Here is a 17,985-nt window from a genome sequence, read left to right as displayed (position 1 = left end):
CCACCTTCCGTAATGTAGACGCCGGCGACACCATCAATGGTGACCGACGTTCTCCTCCTCCCCTCCATCAAAATAAAAATAATGTTTTGATGGGATTTGCTGATGCGGGGTATCTCTCTGACCCCCATAAATGTCGCTCCCAAACAGGTTATGTCTTTACCATGGGAAGCACGGCAATATCTTGGAGATCTACAAAACAGACCCTTGTTGCTACTTCCTCAAATCATGCAGAGATTATTGCTCTACATGAAGCTGTGCGTGAATGCATATGGCTAAGGTCTATAAATAGACACATTCGAGGAACTTGTGGTTTGAAGTTTACCACAGATAAACCTACATGCATTTACGAAGATAATGCAGCTTGTATTGAGCAAATGAAATTAGGTTTCATCAAGGGTGACAATACTAAACATATATCACCGAAATTCTTCTACAATCAGCAACAGCAAACACTTCTAAACATTGAAGTAAATCAAATCCGATCAGAGGATAATGTAGCGGACTTATTTACTAAGTCGCTACCAAAAACCCCTTTCGAGAAGCATGTGAAGAGCATCGGATTAAGAAGGTTATCCGAACTCCCATGATCTTCAGGGGGAGAATAAATCAGGGGGAGTATCTAGAAACATACTCCACACTTAATGCGCGTTGCACTCTTTTTCTCCTTCGACCAAGGTTGTTTTTTCCCACAGGGTTTTATTACTTGGCAAGGTTTTTAACGAGGCAATTTCGAAGCGCACGGCTTAGACAAATACTATCGACATGAAATATCCAAGGGGGAGTGTTGTAGTATACATGAAATTGTGGTAAAACTATTATGTCTATATCATGTAAATAGCATTATTATGGCTATGTATGATAGCACTTAAGAGTGGAGAAGTTTGGTATCAATCATGTTAATGTTATGTATGAAAGCACTTAATTAAATGGATGATATTAAATGTAATAGTGGTAAGAGTAATGGAATGTAATAGTATTACTCCATGCTTTTTATCCCTATATAAACCCTCCATTGTGAGAAGAATAAACACACCAATTCACTCTTCATTCTCTCCATCTAAACTCTCTCCCTCTCTCTGTTAGTTTACGATTTTCCTTAAACATTATGTGTTTTTTTACTTTGATTTTTCGACTCAGGCTGTATCCAGAAGTTTCTTTGTAATTTAATCATTTGTTGGAGCTAGTTGAGTTCACTATGTTGTGGTAGAGGTTTCACATTTGCATTATATTATCAAAATTAAGTTCTTCCACAGACTGGCTCTCTGATTTTCTGGTAATCTGGACTAGTTCCTTTTGGGGTCCATTGAGGGTTCTGCTTTTCTCATGCTGGGAAAAAATTGATGACTCATCAAACTTTTCAGTAGTGGAAGATACTTTCGTGAATTATGTGATTCGCTTTAACTAAAAAGATAGAAAAAAACTCCTAAAGTATCCTCCATTTATCTGTTCAGTGACATCAGTCTATGAAATTTAAGGGCTATTTAGATAAATCTACCAATATTATAACTTTGTTGATGTTTCACTTTTTAAGTCTGCGTCTTTTCCTATTCCAAGTCTAGCACTTAATTTCTATGTTCAGATTCCATATATAGTCCATCATTATTCATTACCAATGGACAGTGCTTCTGCTCAGAACTAGCAAACTCCATTATTGGTCATGGAAAATCCTCATAATTGTAGAACCCTCCATATCCTTTTGTTTTCTCAGCTTGTTCTTCTCCTTCAGTTCTCATCCCTTCACTTTCTCTCTTTAGCTTATGAAGTCCAAGAAAAGTATTTCGTCAATTGTGGATCAGATGCTACTGTGGACCTCAATTGTCGGAATTTCACTGGGGATTTGAAGCCTGATTCCTTCTCTTTCTCAAAGGAAAGTGAGACTATCAAAGGCACCAACCTTACGATATTAAGTCTCTACCAGACAGCAAGAGTTTTCAGTCAACAATCCTATTACAATTTCGAAATCACTGAAACCGGTACTTATCTGGTACGCCTGCACTTCTTTCCCTTTTCTTCGGCCTCAAGTAATCTTTCTACTGGAATTTTTAATATTTCGGATTCCAAGTTCACTCTGTTGAACAATCTGCCAAGATTAATAGTACTAGCAACTCTGCTATTATAAAGGAATTCTTTCTTGGAATTAATAGTACCGACTCATTTAAACTATATTTTACACCTCAAGCATCATCTTTTGCTTTTGTAAACGCCATTGAAGTCTTCCTTGCACCTTCAAATTTCACCCCTGAGAATCACAACCATAATCTTCCTTTACACACAACTTACCGAGTAAATGTTGGAGGCCCAGTGCTCTCACCAGATAATGACACAATATGGAGAAACTGGGAAACAGATGATATTTATCTGTCTGATCCAAACTCTGCGAAGGATGTCACTAACCAAAATACCCCACTTACTTATGATAATAAGGATCAAGCTGATGAGTTTGTTGCATCTAATAATTTTATTGCCCCGGATTTGGTTTACAAGACAGCTAAAGAGATGAATAGTACTACTAGCAGGCCAGCCAATTCCTTCAACATAACATGGTCATTTAGTGTGAGCAACAATGCTAGGTACATTGTCCGTGTACACTTCTGTGACATTGTTCTGATTCCGCTCATGCTATAGTGTTTGACTTGTATTCGAATGGCAACCTCCGTAAGCAGATCATTGGACTGGAGTCCCGTTTTGCTCTTGTGTTGGCTACTCCTTTCTACTATGATTTTGTGGTGAATGCTACTGAGCCTAAACTCATTAACATCAGTATAGCCCCTAACTTGGAGAATACAACAATAGAAAATGCCTTTCTGAATGGGCTGGAAATATTGGAGATATTGGAGGGAACAGCTCTAATTTATAATTTGGAAGAGTCCAAGAAGGTAAGTGTGGCTCTTGTGGTTGGATCAGTTCTTGGAGGAGGCCTGTTTCTTTTCATCATTGGATTCATGTTGTGTTTGAGACACAGAAAGGCGAAAAAGAGAAACAGAGGTGGGATTTCCCACAACCTTGGGTTGAAGATATCTTTTGCTCAAATCCGGTCTGCAACAAACAACTTTGATCGGAAAATGCAGATAGGTGTGGGTGGTTTTGGGTATGTTTATAAGGAACTCTCTCTAATGGCACCAAAGTGGCTGTGAAGCGTTGTAAGCAAGAGGGGCAAAGGTCAGGCCAAGGCCTTCCAGAATTCGAAACAGAAATCATAGTGTTGTCCAAAATCCGCCACCGCCATCTTGTCTCCTTAATTGGTTACTGTGATGAAGGGTCTGAGATGATACTAGTGTATGAGTTCATGGAAAAAGGGACCTTGAGAGATCATTTGTATGAATCGGATGTGCCTCGCTTGTCGTGGAAGCAAAGACTTGAAATTTGCATAGGTTCAGCAACTGGACTTGATTATCTCCATAAAGGTGCAGCAGGGGGCATCATCCACCGTGATGTGAAGTCCACCAACATATTGCTTGATGAGAACCTTGTTGCTAAAGTCGCTGACTTCGGGCTTTCGAGGTCTGGCCCTCTTGATGAAACTCATGTCAGCACGGTTGTGAAAGGCACTATCGGTTACCTTGATCCCGAGTACATGATGTCACAGCAGTTGACAGAGAAGTCTGATGTGTACTCATTTGGTGTAGTTCTTCTTGAGGTGTTATGTGGAAGACCTGCTATTGATATAACGCTTCCAAGAGAGAAAATGAACTTGGCTGAATGGGTTATGCTATGCAAGAAAGAAGGGTTGCTAGAAGAGGTCATTGATGTTTCATTGAAGGGTCATATTGATCCCAGCTCACTGAGACATTTTATTGAGACTGCAGAGAAGTGTTTGCAACACGATTCTTCTGATAGGTCCACTATGGCTGAGGTGCTGTGGGATTTGGAGTATACATTGAAGCTTCATCAAACTGCGAGGCTTGGAGAAGCCCATGAGGACAGCACTACCAGTGCTTCGTCAGCTTTTTTACTACCAAATATTCGGCATTTTGCTTCACTTGGTTCGACAGTTAACGGAGCTGATATAAGAAACGATGAGATGGAGTCCACAGAAAGCGAAATTTTCTCCCAGCTGAGAATCGGCGAGGCCAGATAAATTTGTTCAGTTTGTGACAACTTACCCTTTGTTTCGAGTTTCCTTGTGAGTACGTGGTTGGTTTTATTCCTATGATTGTATTAGCAATTTAGCACTGCTTTAGCATTAGTGGAGCATAAGTTGAAGTTACATATTTTGTGAAAGCTAAACTGCTTTCAGCCATTTGCTCTGGCCTCTATGATTATCTCTTTTAAAACCCAATTATCCTTGTAAACTATATATTGAATATATAGCAAACATATTAACGGTAATGCTATTCAGATTTCTGATTCACCACATTTAGGGCTTTTTTGATTAACTTTTATTTGTGTTGGGCCAAACAAAAAGACAAGGGCCACTTAGGCTAGGTACCTAGGTTTTAACTGCTTGTACCAAGATGTCAAAAATGCATTCTTTTAGCTACAACTTGCTGGAGATCGTCCAAAACTATACTTAGCCTCTGGCTTTTGCTAGCAAATGAAATGGTATCTGATGCTTATTATTTGCTTCATTGATCCTGGCTCGGTATTACAAACTCAAGGGTTCAAGTTGATTAAGTATTCTACGAACGTACACATCCATTCAAAATTAATTGGCTATAGATGGAGAGACTCAAACCCTTATGAACCATTTCGTAAGGTGTCTGATTTTCAGCACAGGAGAACACTCCACATCCTCACATTCTATTGATCTTATATCAGTAAGTGTTAGGATTCAATGCTATGAACAAATAAAGTCGAGCAAATTACAACAAGTAGAGACGAACCAAAATGAGGATTCTGATCATTTGACATGTACCAGCAACAAGAATAGTATTTCTATTACTAGCAAAACTATCTTCTTTACAAGTACTACATAGCTAGCTAGAAGTTAATTACACACACCAATGAAGAAGCAATATTTCCGAAACAATATGATCTTAACCTCTAGTGGCCAGAGCCCTTCCTGCTAGGTCCAGAAGCCATAGTAGACATCTGATACCTTACGAAAACCCTGTCCCTCATCTTCTTGGCAGACCTCGAAACCGAAGCTTTTCCGATGATCATCGTACCCCTCTCTGCAGCACCATGATCAGTACTCCTGCTCTTAACTCCTGATCGAAGAGCTCGACACTCGACCATAATATCATTGGAGTTTGAGAGCAACAGAATTATCACCAAGACTATTGGAGAAAACAAGCAAATGTGTCTTCTCATGCTTGATGCTTGGAGCCTTGGAAGTGAAAAGTGTTTCTCCGAGTACCCCAAACTATATATTACGATTCCTTTGAATGAAATATTCTCTCTCCCTTGGCAAAAAGAATGGAGCAGAGAGAGATTGGCTTGGCATCTTGATTTATATTCATATATATGAGGGTTGATATGAACGGCCTTTGTATGGGTGGCAAAGGACGGTGAAGAGCTTTTATATGATATGGGACCCTAAAGGGTATGTTTGACCAGAGCTTTTCCCATTCATGAGGTTGAGGCGCAGACATTGCTCTACTTGTACGTTTGACTTTATGACATATTCTTGCGTTTAGAACTTGGGTCAGAGCTTTTTAAACCGTTAAAGTCGAAAGAATTTGAGAATTTGATTGCTCGGATTTTTATTTCGATTTTCACAAAATTAGGTGTTATTTGGTATATTAATATCAGTCTCTCTTTTTTAAATGAAATGTCTTGAATATAAATCACGATACAAATACTTTTTATATATGTTTTTACACTTGTATAACACAAAATTTAAAAATAAATAAATAAATAAAAAAAGCTCACCGAGGCAAATTTAGAATACCAATTTGACTACCACATGTCGGTTTGGGCACACTGTTGGAGTTAAGTACGTAGGTGCGTAAGCGGCAGTCTTGGGTGTGTTCTCAAAGGTCAATATCACACATTCAATGGTCTAAATGATTTCTATTTACGTACGTGTTTCATCAAAATAAATTTTCTCCGACCGCACTGTCAATAATTCAATAGGAAACAAAGCAAACCATATATACCATGGAGCTGCATCCACACATATGTGAATAAACTCGTGGGAATCCGAATTGGTGGATGTAATAGTTTTTGGAGAAGGGAGTGGTGTAGGAATTAGATTATTCTAATTTTATCATAATTGTGTAGCACAGTACTGATTCCTGCTACATGGATTGTGACCCCTGTTTGTTGTTTTTTGAATTGGTTTGCAATTAAGTATAATGATGTTGGGTTCCATCCTTTTTGTGGTTTGCTACCTACTCATATCGGGTTGGAGTTCTTCTAAACCAAAAGTATAGAGGCCCCATGTGAACAGATCAAGACAAATCATATCCCTAAAACATAAACCCTAACTTACATACCAAACTAAGTAAGTTACAAACTAAGTTTCAAATTATGTTGCATGAGATTGTAAGTTTGTAACAAACCACTTAAATTCCCTACTCAGTTACAAACTTACAATCTCATGCAACATAATTTGATGTTTTTACTCTTTTCCATTCATCTTGGATATTAGTTATTATTGCTTCCCCAGGTTCAATCAATGCTACTTCTTCTCCTATTTTGTCTCCAACTCTAATTGCTCCCCCTATACTAGTTCAACTAAATTTTTTTTTTTTAATCAAACAGATAATATATTTTCGAGAAGTTTTAAATACACACCCCTGATTACTTAATACACACTCCATACTTAATACACCACTCATTTAATTTCTTATTCTAATATTTTACTAAATACACAACCCAAAGTACCTAAAATATCCTTAATCTAAAAAATCATGAAATATCCTACTTTTTTACTATATTAGGGTTACATTGATGTTTTGTAAATGACCATATTGATTACTTGTGTTTGTTATTGAGAAATCCATAAAAATTTATTGTTGTTCCCTTTAAATAGATGCATATAAATAGGTTTTGTGTTATTTGAGCTCACATCCACCAAACACCATGTTAATCAATTATAAAATTCGAGAAGTTTTAAATACACACTCCATACTTAATACACCACTCATTTAATTTCTTATTCTAATATTTTACTAAATACACAACCCAAAGTACCTAAAATATCCTTAATCTAAAAAATCATGAAATATCCTACTTTTTTACTATATTAGGGTTACATTGATGTTTTGTAAATGACCATATTGATTACTTGTGTTTGTTATTGAGAAATCCATAAAGATTTATTGTTGTTCCCTTTAATAGATGCATATAAATAGGTTTTGTGTTATTTGAGCTCACATCCACCAAACACCATGTTAATCAATTATAAAATTATGAGTTGAACATTCAACCAAAACTACATCAGTAGTTTCTCCATAGTAGTGGAACAAAAAAGTTGTCATTAGAGGGACCAAACAAATTAACAATTACAAAGTTTTTTCACCTGTGATATTTTCTATTAGAAAATCAATTGATTAATCATAACTCTTAGAACAAAAAAGGAAGTTAACTATCTTTCAGAAAAAAAAAAAAAAAAAAAAAAAAAAAAAAAAAAAGGAAGTTAACTAAAAAATGGGAGTAAAGTGATATGTTTTAAAAATATTTAATGCCATTAATTTTGAAATTCTAAATTTTATGGTTTCTAACCTCATTTAATTACAATTTATTTAAGGAAAAATTAAATTAGATAGTTTCTTACTTTATTCTTGTAATGGTCCTTTCTGGCCTGAGTATTAATATATCGACATGATATTCTTCAAAAAAAAAAAAAAAAAATTGGGAGGCCATGTATAGAAATTTTTTGTGTTTATCTAACTATTTATACATAAATACTTAAATAGAATAATATAAAGAAAATATGACTATTTTTTTCTTCTTCTAATGCATAGATGTCTGTTTTGGTCATTTAACCTACCTGCAAAATCTAATTTGAAATATAAAATAATAGGGATGTGTATTAAGTGATTAGGGGTGTGTATTTAAAATTTCTCTGTATTCTCATTCAACTTAAAACTGAATGACACGTTACATATCTTCCGCAACCAAAAATACAGGCAAGTAAGAACAGTGGCATACAATATAGCACCACTCATTAGATATCCAATGCTCACTTGTTAAAAGCGAACCTATAAACTATGAAAAATAAATAATAAATAGGCAAAGTCTAAAAAGAAAATAAACTTAAATTTTTTCTTTGTCCTATTCACCCCTAGTTCAACCAAATTAATTAGTTGTCCTATCACATCAATTATTTTGTTTACAGTGAAAGTGAAAGGTAACTTTTATTCACAGACAGTATATATTCAATTTTGTATGCTATCAAATCATGTAATATAAGAAATACAAAACCATTGCATCTGTTTCTTCAACTTGGCAAAGGCTAATTTGGCCGGAACTCTTATTATCATTCAAAAAATAGATGTCTACTTTCACACACGCACACAAAGAACATTGCATTTGTTTCTTCTACCTTTTTTCTTTCTTTTTTTTATCAAATCAATAACTCAGATACAACAACTATTGTGAGTCGAACTAACGACCTCCCACAATCCCACTTACAAAGGGGAGATTTATGTCACTAAACCAAATGGTACTGGGCTTTGTTTCTTCATCATTGATCCTTGTTAAAAAAAAAGGGTCATTGACCCAAAGCACCAAAATGAGCCAAAATTGTCCCAATTATCCCAGCAACAAATTTTTATTCTCACTTACCCAATTTAGAGCAAAATAACATTTTTGCCCTTGAATTAATTAATTACATTTTAGGTCACTCTCCTCTCTCTCCCTCTCTCTCTCTCTCTCTCTTCGCACGTACAGAGCGTGGGCCGGAGAAAGTTTCACGGCGACCGTGGCCAATTAATTTTCTAGTTGCGTCGAGTCTGAGAAAGCACGAAGGTTCGGATTGTTGCCGGAATTCTCTTTCAGATTCCGAGCACCGCTGCCACGCGAAGGAGAAGCAAGAAGAAGAGGATCGCCATAATTGCAGTATCTGTCGGCGATGTCGAAGTCGTCGTCTCGATCAACTCCGTCTATGATGCCCGGCCTCTGGAAGGACCTTCCGTCCAAGCTCCACCACAAGGTCTACAGATTCTCAATGTCGCCGGCGTGTACCACGATCTCTCTTCGAACACTTTCTCCAGCGAGATTCCGAGGAGCATCGCCAACCTTGGTGACAGATTTCGATCCAGAAAGGATTGGCGAAGGTGAGGATCATGCATGGAGTTAGGGCCGGCGTCGTTGTTGGTGGCGCCGGAGACAAGTTTGCCGGTAGAAATGCGCCGGCGTCATTGTTGGATGGCTGCTTGGGTGCCCAAAGCATTTTTTGGGTGCCCAAATCAATTTTTTTTTTTTTTTTAAGTAATGGGGCAGAAGGAAAGGGGAAAAAAAAGTTTTGAATGTCTATTAGAGAGCAATAAAAGTCTATTGTAGGGCAATAGACGTTTTGAATTGATATAATCTCTTCGTTTTTTTCTTTAATGAAAGTTTTATTTGTCTAATTTTAGAAAGATTAATTCTCATTCCAGCAATCGAAAGTTCTATTGGGGGGGCAATAGACGTCTATTAGAGGACAATAGACTATTGGGGGCAATAGACGTCTATTGGGGGCAATAAAGGTTTTCAAAAAAATCCGGTGGGCGGTGAACGTTGGCCGGAATTCGGTGACCGGTGACGGGCTTTGGCGAAGTCTCTTATGGTTTCTCTCTCTTCCATTCTCTCTCTCTCTCTAAGTAACATAAGAGAAAGGGTAAAATGGTATTAAAAAAAATAAAAAATAAAAAATCTTAATGGGGTATTAGGGAAGACTTCCTTAGAGTGTTTTAGGTAAGAGAGAATTAAAAAAACTTAATGGGGTAAGTGGGAAAAAAATCCCTAGAAACGGGGGTAAATGGACAAAAATCCAAAAAAATAATAATAATAATAAAGAAATAAAAACTTTGATGCTTGTTAAGTTGTTTTTCACTATCAAGCTCAGAGTACCCTAGGGTTGTTCTCTCTCTCTCTCATGAGGAACAACCGTCATCTTTTTTTTTTCTCTCTCCATCCGATGGCATGTCGACTCTATGTCCTCGTCGTCCGCAGTTGTAGGACACGAAGTTGTCATGGTCATGCGGTTGCTGGTTTTCAGTTTGGCTGGCTGACGGAGGGCGATGGTTCTTCCTTTCCTTTTGGTCTTGATCGATGCGGTGGGTGCATGTGGTCATGGTTGACGACGGCGGGCATTCAGGCGGTTTTGGTAGGGATCGATGGTGTGTTAGGCCTCATTTTGGGCCTCCATGTTGTTGGGCTGGGCTTGGGCCTGCTTGGTTGGGCTCAGTCTATTTTTAGGTTTTTTAATCTAGATTTGTTTAGGTTTTGAAGCTAACATTTTTAAATTTTGATTGAGCCCTCTAGTTCATGAATAATATTGGAGAAGACTCTTAACTGCGTTCGGAGGCTTCCCTGGTAGTGTCAGGGTTACTTGATTACTTATTATATGGAGCTCAATCCCATGGTTAAATTATGTATGATTAGTCTGGGGTTTTGCTTTAGATCTTTCATTCGTGACTCATTTCTATTGTAGCCCGCTTATTGGGTGAGTCATAGTTATAATATCTCTTACTATTCACTTTTAATGGACGGACACCTCCTTTGCTAAAAAACAAATATAAAAATAATAGATGCACATAAATACAGATCCAACCCTAAAAGAAATTAGTAAGTTAAAGACTAAAAAACACTAGCTAGGATCTTGCCATCTAACACCTCAAAACAAACATAAAATACTGACAATCATGAATAATTTTAAAATACCAACTTTCATTATCTTATCTTTTTATCAATCGAAAAAAAAAAAAAACTTTCATTTTATGTTACACTTTGGCGTTCGGGACTATTTAAACAAAAAAACGACTTCTCAGTCTCACTGACAGTGACTACCAAATAATCAAGAACAATAACAGTGTTATTGTTTGCTGTTGCCAGGCCTAAATAACACTCAACAAAAATGGTTGAGTTCGACTCTACTGTAGAATCAATATCTAGTGTTGCAGTGATTTTGCAGAAATTTCCTTGATGAATTCATTAATATTCTGATCAGAAGAACCACCAACCTCCAATGTTTTGTTTGCTGCTTCCTTAAACTCCATGACCCTTTTCTTCATTTCTGCTGCCCTTGGCCCATCGATAACCTCCTCGATGCATCTTTCAACTTCTTCTGCGCTAACAACCCCGTCTTCTTCATCGCCATTGATCCTAACCCTCACACCCACCTTGAAAACATCACTTAACAGCTTGGCATTAGTTGGTTGGTCCGTCCACTCCGGATAAACTATCACGGGCACTCCTGAAATCACGGTCTCGAGGGTCGAGTTCCACCCGCCGTGAGTCATAAAACATGCGACAGCCTTGTGCATAAGCACTTTCTCCTGTTAGCAAGGTATTAAATATCGATGTTAACAAAAATCATGCAAAACAGTAGTAAAATATTGAAGAGGAAGAGAAAGCATAGTGTAACTTAAACCTGAACTCAAAAGCCTAAAGATTCAAATGCTTTAAGCAATACTGTCTGGTTGAAAATCGGAAGTTTGGAGCGTGACCAAAGTATTGAAAATTAATAAAATGTTGTACCTGTGAGCACCATGTGACCACGATTCCCTTCTCTCTGGTCTCTTCCAAGAACCCACATGACAGTTCGCCGGAATCCCTCTTAGACCCTTCCGCCGGCGGCTTCAAAGCCCAGAGAAACGGCTTGCCACTGTTCTTCAACGCCGTGGAAATATTATCAATCTGCTTCTGCGACAATACAGTCACTCTTCCAAACGAGACGTAAATAACAGAGCACGGCGTCTGCTTGTCCAGCCACTCTATGCACGACTCTTCAGCTTCCCACACGTCAGCGTGGACAGCAGAATCCAAAGTATCATCATCTGCTTCACTCTTTCCCAGCAGAAATGGAGAGACCAACGGCCCGATTGGCCAAATCGGAACCAGACATTCCATTGAGTCTATGATTTCTCTTTCAAGCTCGTAAAATGAGTTCCCTAACACCCAGCTGGCCTTCTCGGCGCACCGAGCTGAATCGGAAATCAGTTTTCTGAAGTGAACCGGAGTTGAAGGAAGTACAGTGCTGGGAAGATCATTGACTTGAAGATTTGGAATTCCCGGACACTCCATGAGCTCAAAAGGGTTTAGTAAATTCTTGTAGTAGCGGTAGTTGATGGAGAAGATTGCACAGGCTTGATTCCAGAGCAATGCGCAGGGGGTTCCGTGCTCCGCGGCCACATCAGCGACCCATGGAGCGAAGGGGTTGAAGACGATGCAGGAGAGTTTTGATTTCTTGGTGGAGAAGTTGCTGATGAGTTTGGAAAGATTTTCGGCGCTGACGGCTTGGAGGGTGGCGAAGGTCTCGGCGCTTTTGTCACGGTCGAACTCGGCGGTGAGGCCGTCGGAGAAGAACTGGAATTCAATCATGGAGTCTTTGGTTGCGGTGGCGAAGAGGTTGGAGCGGTGGAGCAAGTGGTTTCTGACGGTTTCGGTGGCGGCGAGAGTGACGTGGACGCGCTTCGAAGCTAAGCACCTTGCGAACCTGAGCATGGGGTTTATGTGGGCTTGTAAGATAACTACTAGTAGAACATGGAGTTGCTTTGGTTCTTGATCTGAATCTGAAGCCATTGTTTCTGTGTTTGAGTTTGCCAGAAATATGGGAACAAGAAATAAACGAGTCTATTTTAGGCAATGAGTGGTGGTAAGATTTGTTAATTAAAAAAAAAAAAGGTTTTTGGTAGGGTTAGGACTTAGGATAGCAATGGTCTGGTCAGCCTATCTTGGCTACTTCTCTGGTCTAGGTCTGTTTCTAAATGAATGATTTGCAGTCCAATAATGGACTGGGAATCAGGATCGATCTTGGATTGGCTTTGCTTGCTTGCCTGGGAAGCACTCTGTTTTTTAGGCTAATGAGTGTGTTGATGGAGACATTGATGCAAAGGAAGGATTATCCTTATTCGTGATAAGGATAAGCTTGCAGAATGGAATGGAGTCTCTGATTTGGGCTAAGATTGGCTTGGAGTGAAGCTTTTGGAGGAGATATAGGGTATTGTTTTCTTGATACTCTTCTTCAAGACTTTTTTTTTCTGGTAAAAGATTGTTTGGGTAGTTCTGCATAATAGCTTGACAACAAATATTGTGTCTTAGTACTTTAGTAGTATTGATGAGAAGCTTAGTAGTTAATTAACAAAGACCAAGGCCGGTGGTTAGTAACTAATTTTTTTTTTTTTTTTTTGGGGTCACTTGGTGACCTGTAAATGGACCGGATTTTGATCCGGACCCGCTCCATATCCGTGACTATTGGACGGGTTTGGATCGAAAGTTTTGATCCGTTAATGATCCGAATCCGTTAACCCGTTTATTTAACGGATCAAATACGGATCTAGGTCGATCCGATCCGTTAATGATCTGGCCCGTTTTTGTAATAATAAAATATTATTTTTTTATTAATATATTATTATTTTTTAAAAATATAAAATATAAAATATGAAGAATTTCTAATACAATTTTTTTGCAGAAATCTAAGGGACAGTCTATCACCCAAGATTCCAAGAAGCATTAAGAATTTTGATAATGTAATTCTACTTTTGGTGATACTTTTCATGTTGTTTTAATATTTTATTAATATCTTATGAGGTATCATGATATAAATTTAATATTACTATTTAAAATTTTAAATTTTTGAAATTATAACGGGTCAGATTAGCGGATCGGGTATCCGTTAACCCGGCGGATACGGATTTGGATCGAGCTATCAACGATCCGCCTGGTTAACGGAGCGGGTTTGGATCGAATTTTTTTTAAGTAAACGGATTTGGATTTAGGTCGATCCGATCCAAATCCGGTCCATTTACAGGTCTAGTCACTTGGTGACTACTAAAGAACTCAAAGCAGTTTCCTATCGATAGGATTCAATAATGAAGAATGATGAATATGTCTTCCATAAAAATATTGGACTGCACTGTAGCCAAGTCATCCTAAACCCTAATGGCCTCGTTTTGTTGGTCAATGAAGGTGGCCGGGCACTATCAGCTGAAATAAGAAACAAGGAGGTGGCTCTGTAACAGAGTTTAAGTCCCTAATCTCCTTTGATGATAAGGAAAGGCAAAGACAGAAACATAAGTGAACAAGGAGGTGGCTCTGTAACAGAGTTTAAGTCCCTAATCTCCTTTGGTGATAAGGAAAGGCAAAGACAGAAACATAAGTGAAAAATGGTAAGAGAATAATATATATATTCTTGTGTGTGTGGTGTGTGTGTGTGTGTGGAGGATGTAGAGAGGACCTCCTTAAACTTGAAAAAGTGAGGATGTTTTTTTAATTTTAGCTTGTAGTTTAATAATATAAACTATGGAAAAATTTCAGTTTAGTACTCTATGGTTTACCCTCGACATCATGTTAGTCCTTGTCCTTCTAATTTCATCAGCAACACCCCTGAGATCCCAATTTTGATCAGACGTGACCAAAATTTCGCAGGCCATCCAAAACTGACGTCAAGTGCTGACCGGGCTCTGACAAGCCCAGCAAGAAGGCCCACACGAAGGGGTAAATTCATAATCTGCCCCTAATAGTTCCCATCAGCCTCCACTCGATTAGGCTAATTCATTTTAAACAAAATCAAACCCCGAAATCTCCTAAAATCCTCCCTGAGCGACCTAACTCTCCCCTAAAATCTAGCCACCCAGAATCCAACACTACCAAACTCTATCCTAAAATCGGGCAATTCTATCAAGGAAATCCTCCATTTGAAGCGTCAATGGATGAATGGAGACCCCGAAATTGGGGGGGGGGGGGGGGGTGCTGACGAAATCCCTAAATATGGTGAGTTGTTTTTGTTTTGAAAATTTTGAATCAGGTTTTTGATTAGAGTGGCTTCAACAATGGTTTTGAATTTTTAAGGGTTTGGGTGTTCGATTAGGAATGGGTTTTGGGGTTATTGCTATAATTTAGGGTTTAGGGCATCGTTTAGCCCTCTTCGAAGCTTCTGATTTGGTGTATCGAAATGTGGGTTAATTTTTTTGGGGTTTGATTGTGGGTGGAATGGGTTTACATATGTCAAAGTTTGTAACTTTCTTGTTTGTTTGCATTGACTGTTTATAGACATTGTGGATTAAACATGCTTCCGATTTGGTGTTTGGAAATGTGAATGAATATTTTAGGGGTTTGATTGTGGGTGGAATGGGTTTATAAATGACAAAGTGTGTAGCTTTATTGTTTCATCTTTCATATTCGATTGAGCACTTGTCTGTTTGTGTTTAAGGTTTAGATAAATTTTGGATTAAAGTAGGTTAAAGTATAAAGAATGCATGTGAGGGTCGTTGGGGAGCTGCTTTAAGCACTTTAATACTGTACTGCGTGTGTGGTCCTAATGTGGACAAAAGAACAAACTTGACTAGAGTGCTTTTAAAAGTTGTTTTATTGGACTTGTAGTGCTTCTCATTCATTCAATTGTTTGGCTGTCCGATTGTTTTGCATTAAATACAGTGCTTATTAAATCCTTTTCTGTGTTGCAGATCATCCATATTACTTTACCGTCAAGATGTATCATGGTGGATACATCAGTGGAAGCAATTATATTGGTGGTCAAGTGAACTACTATGACTATGTAGATAAGGATCGAATGTCACTTGTAGAGGTTGATGGGATGGTCAGAGGGTTAAACCAAAACTACAATGGAAGGAGAATAGATTATTGGTACAGTACGTATAGGGAATGAGAGTGACGCTATGACTAAGATTAACACAGACCAGGACGTAATTACTATGTGTTGCTGTGTACCAGAAATCCCATTAGTGATCATCTACTTGGATCACTTGGACCTACATGATGACTATGAAGAACCTAACTCGGATGAAGAGTTCTATATGTATGAAGATGGGGAGGCAGATTTTTTTGTAAGTCAAGCTAGTTCGAAGAGTGGAGTTGTGATTGAAGAACTCCCAGATTCAGCAAGAAAGAAACTTGGGGTTATCATAAAAGAGCTTAGGGATTCACCAAGGAAAAGTGTGATAGAGAGACCAGCCAAGAAAGAGCTTGGGATTGTGATTAGAGAATGGAATGGGGAGGACAGCATACCTACTCAAGCAAGTAGAACACCTACCTTGGATCCAAAGGCTAGAGGTAAACAAAAGGTCAGTGAGAGTGAGAATCTGTTCGACATTAAAGTTGGTGAGTTTAGGAAGAGAGGAAGAGTAGTGGAGGTTGATTATAAAGAGGATGGGGCACATAATGGAGATGATGATTCTGCATATGAAGATTATAGGCCACATTTTGAGGATGATGAATATGGGGATTACGGTTAGGATGGCGATTGGGTGGGGGATATGGAGGATGAATTTGATGTCTTTGGTGAGAGTATCGAACCAAGTACGAAAGTAAAAGCTGCTGTTGGAAGTCGTGTTGATGAAGACTTCGTGGCAGAGGACAATGAAGATATGTTTAAAGCTGTTGATTCCGATGAGGAAGTACTAAGACATGAAGCAGGCTCTGATGGTGAGATAGCTAGGGGATGACTTTCCGGACTTTAATCCCAAGACGGACATGAAGGACCCACAGTTTAAGTTGGGTTAAAGTTTGCATCAGCAAAGATCTTGAGAGCTTCTTTAAGAGAAAAGGCAATGATGGGAGGATGGGAATGCGTCTTTTTGAAGAGTGACAGAAAGATGGTTAGAGTGATTTGCAAAGCGGACAACTGCGCCCTTCGAGTTGTATGCCAGCAAATGCAACACGAGTCAACGCTGATGGTGAAGACATATCATGCAGAGCATACATGTTCTAGGGTTCATGTCAACTCTATGGTTAAGACACCTTACCTAACTGAAAAGTTTGTGGATCAGATAAAGTAAATCCTGATTGGAAAAAAATCCTGGTAACTACCTTTCTTTTCATGATTCTATTATTTAACTATTTGGAATGATTATGTTCCAAATATGTTCTGTTATTTATTTATCAGAATCGCTTGCACAGACAATGTCAGCGGGTGTAAAGGCAAAGGTTTCCTTACAGCAGGCCTATAGAGCAAAGAGGGCAGCCTTGAAGCAGCTTGAAAGGTTCATCATGGAGCAATATGCAAGAGTGAGGGATTATGGAGAAGAACTGAAAAGAGTTGACCTTGAAACCATAGTGGACATAAAGTGTGATTTCAATCATGTTAGTGGTTTACCTGTGTGTAAAAAGATGTACATCTGCCTCGGGGCATTGAGGACTGGTTTTACAGTTGGATGCATATCAGTAATAGGGCTGGATGGTTGCCATCTAAAGAGTCCTCATGGTGGACAGCACCTAACTGTAGTAGGAGTTGATGCAAATAACACCACCTGGGTAGTTGCATATTCCCAAGTTGAGATGGAGAGCACAGACTCTTGAAAATGGTTCTTAGAGTTGCTGGTCAAGGACTTGGACATAGAGCATGAGGGAGCTGGATGGACTTTTATCAGTGACAAGCAGAAAAGCCTCTTACCAGCCTTTGAGTCCATTATCCCCCTTGCAGACCATCGATTCTATGTGAGACACCTCTTGACAAATTTTACTAAGTTATTTTCTAGAGCCATGAAGGACCAACTCTGGGCCATAGCAAAGTCAACCACATTGGCGTATTTTCACAAGGAAATGGTTCTGATCAAACAAATGGACCCTAGAGTGTATGAATGGCTGACAGGTTAGTACTATTATTGTTTCTTTTTGTTGTTGTTTTTTTTCAATGTTCACTAAGTTAGTTTCTGCCCCATTTGGATTAATACATGTGTTTGTCTTGTAGATCCAAAACAACATCAATCAAAATATGATGGTTTCTATGGTCCACTTAATTATGAGCTAAGTTAGTGTATGTTATGTGATTGTAGAAAAAAAAGGATGAGAGGAAGGCTGCCACAGCTAGAGATGCTCCTAAAAATGTAAGAGTTGCTCCTAAAAATGTAAGAGCTGCTCCTACAAATGCAAGAGCTACTCATTCTGTAAATGCAAGAGCTGCAGCTGCTTCAAGCTCGAAAGCAACTGCTGCAA

The 17,985-nt window shown here is 38.5% G+C and overlaps 1 protein-coding gene and 1 pseudogene across 1 annotated transcript; one reads left to right on the top strand and one right to left on the bottom strand.

Moving 5' to 3' along the window:
* The first annotated feature begins 1,579 nt into the window (after positions 1 to 1,579).
* Positions 1,580 to 4,340, top strand: LOC133721327 (probable receptor-like protein kinase At2g23200; annotated as a pseudogene).
* Positions 4,341 to 10,787: 6,447 nt separating this feature from the next.
* LOC133727411 (UDP-glycosyltransferase 84B2-like) lies at positions 10,788 to 12,990 on the bottom strand. Its single transcript, XM_062154993.1, has 2 exons — positions 11,572 to 12,990; positions 10,788 to 11,369 (listed from the first exon to the last, which is right to left on the bottom strand). The coding sequence occupies exons 1-2, from the start codon at positions 12,613 to 12,615 to the stop codon at positions 10,983 to 10,985; spliced, it is 1,431 nt and encodes a 476-aa protein (XP_062010977.1). The 5' UTR covers positions 12,616 to 12,990; the 3' UTR covers positions 10,788 to 10,982.
* Positions 12,991 to 17,985: the final 4,995 nt, after the last annotated feature.

The sequence above is a fragment of the Rosa rugosa genome, chromosome 1, assembly GCF_958449725.1.
Source record: "Rosa rugosa chromosome 1, drRosRugo1.1, whole genome shotgun sequence".
Taxonomy (NCBI): Eukaryota; Viridiplantae; Streptophyta; class Magnoliopsida; order Rosales; family Rosaceae; genus Rosa; species Rosa rugosa.
The sequence above is the reverse complement of the archived record's forward strand: the minus strand, read 5'-3'. Positions and strand labels throughout refer to the sequence as shown.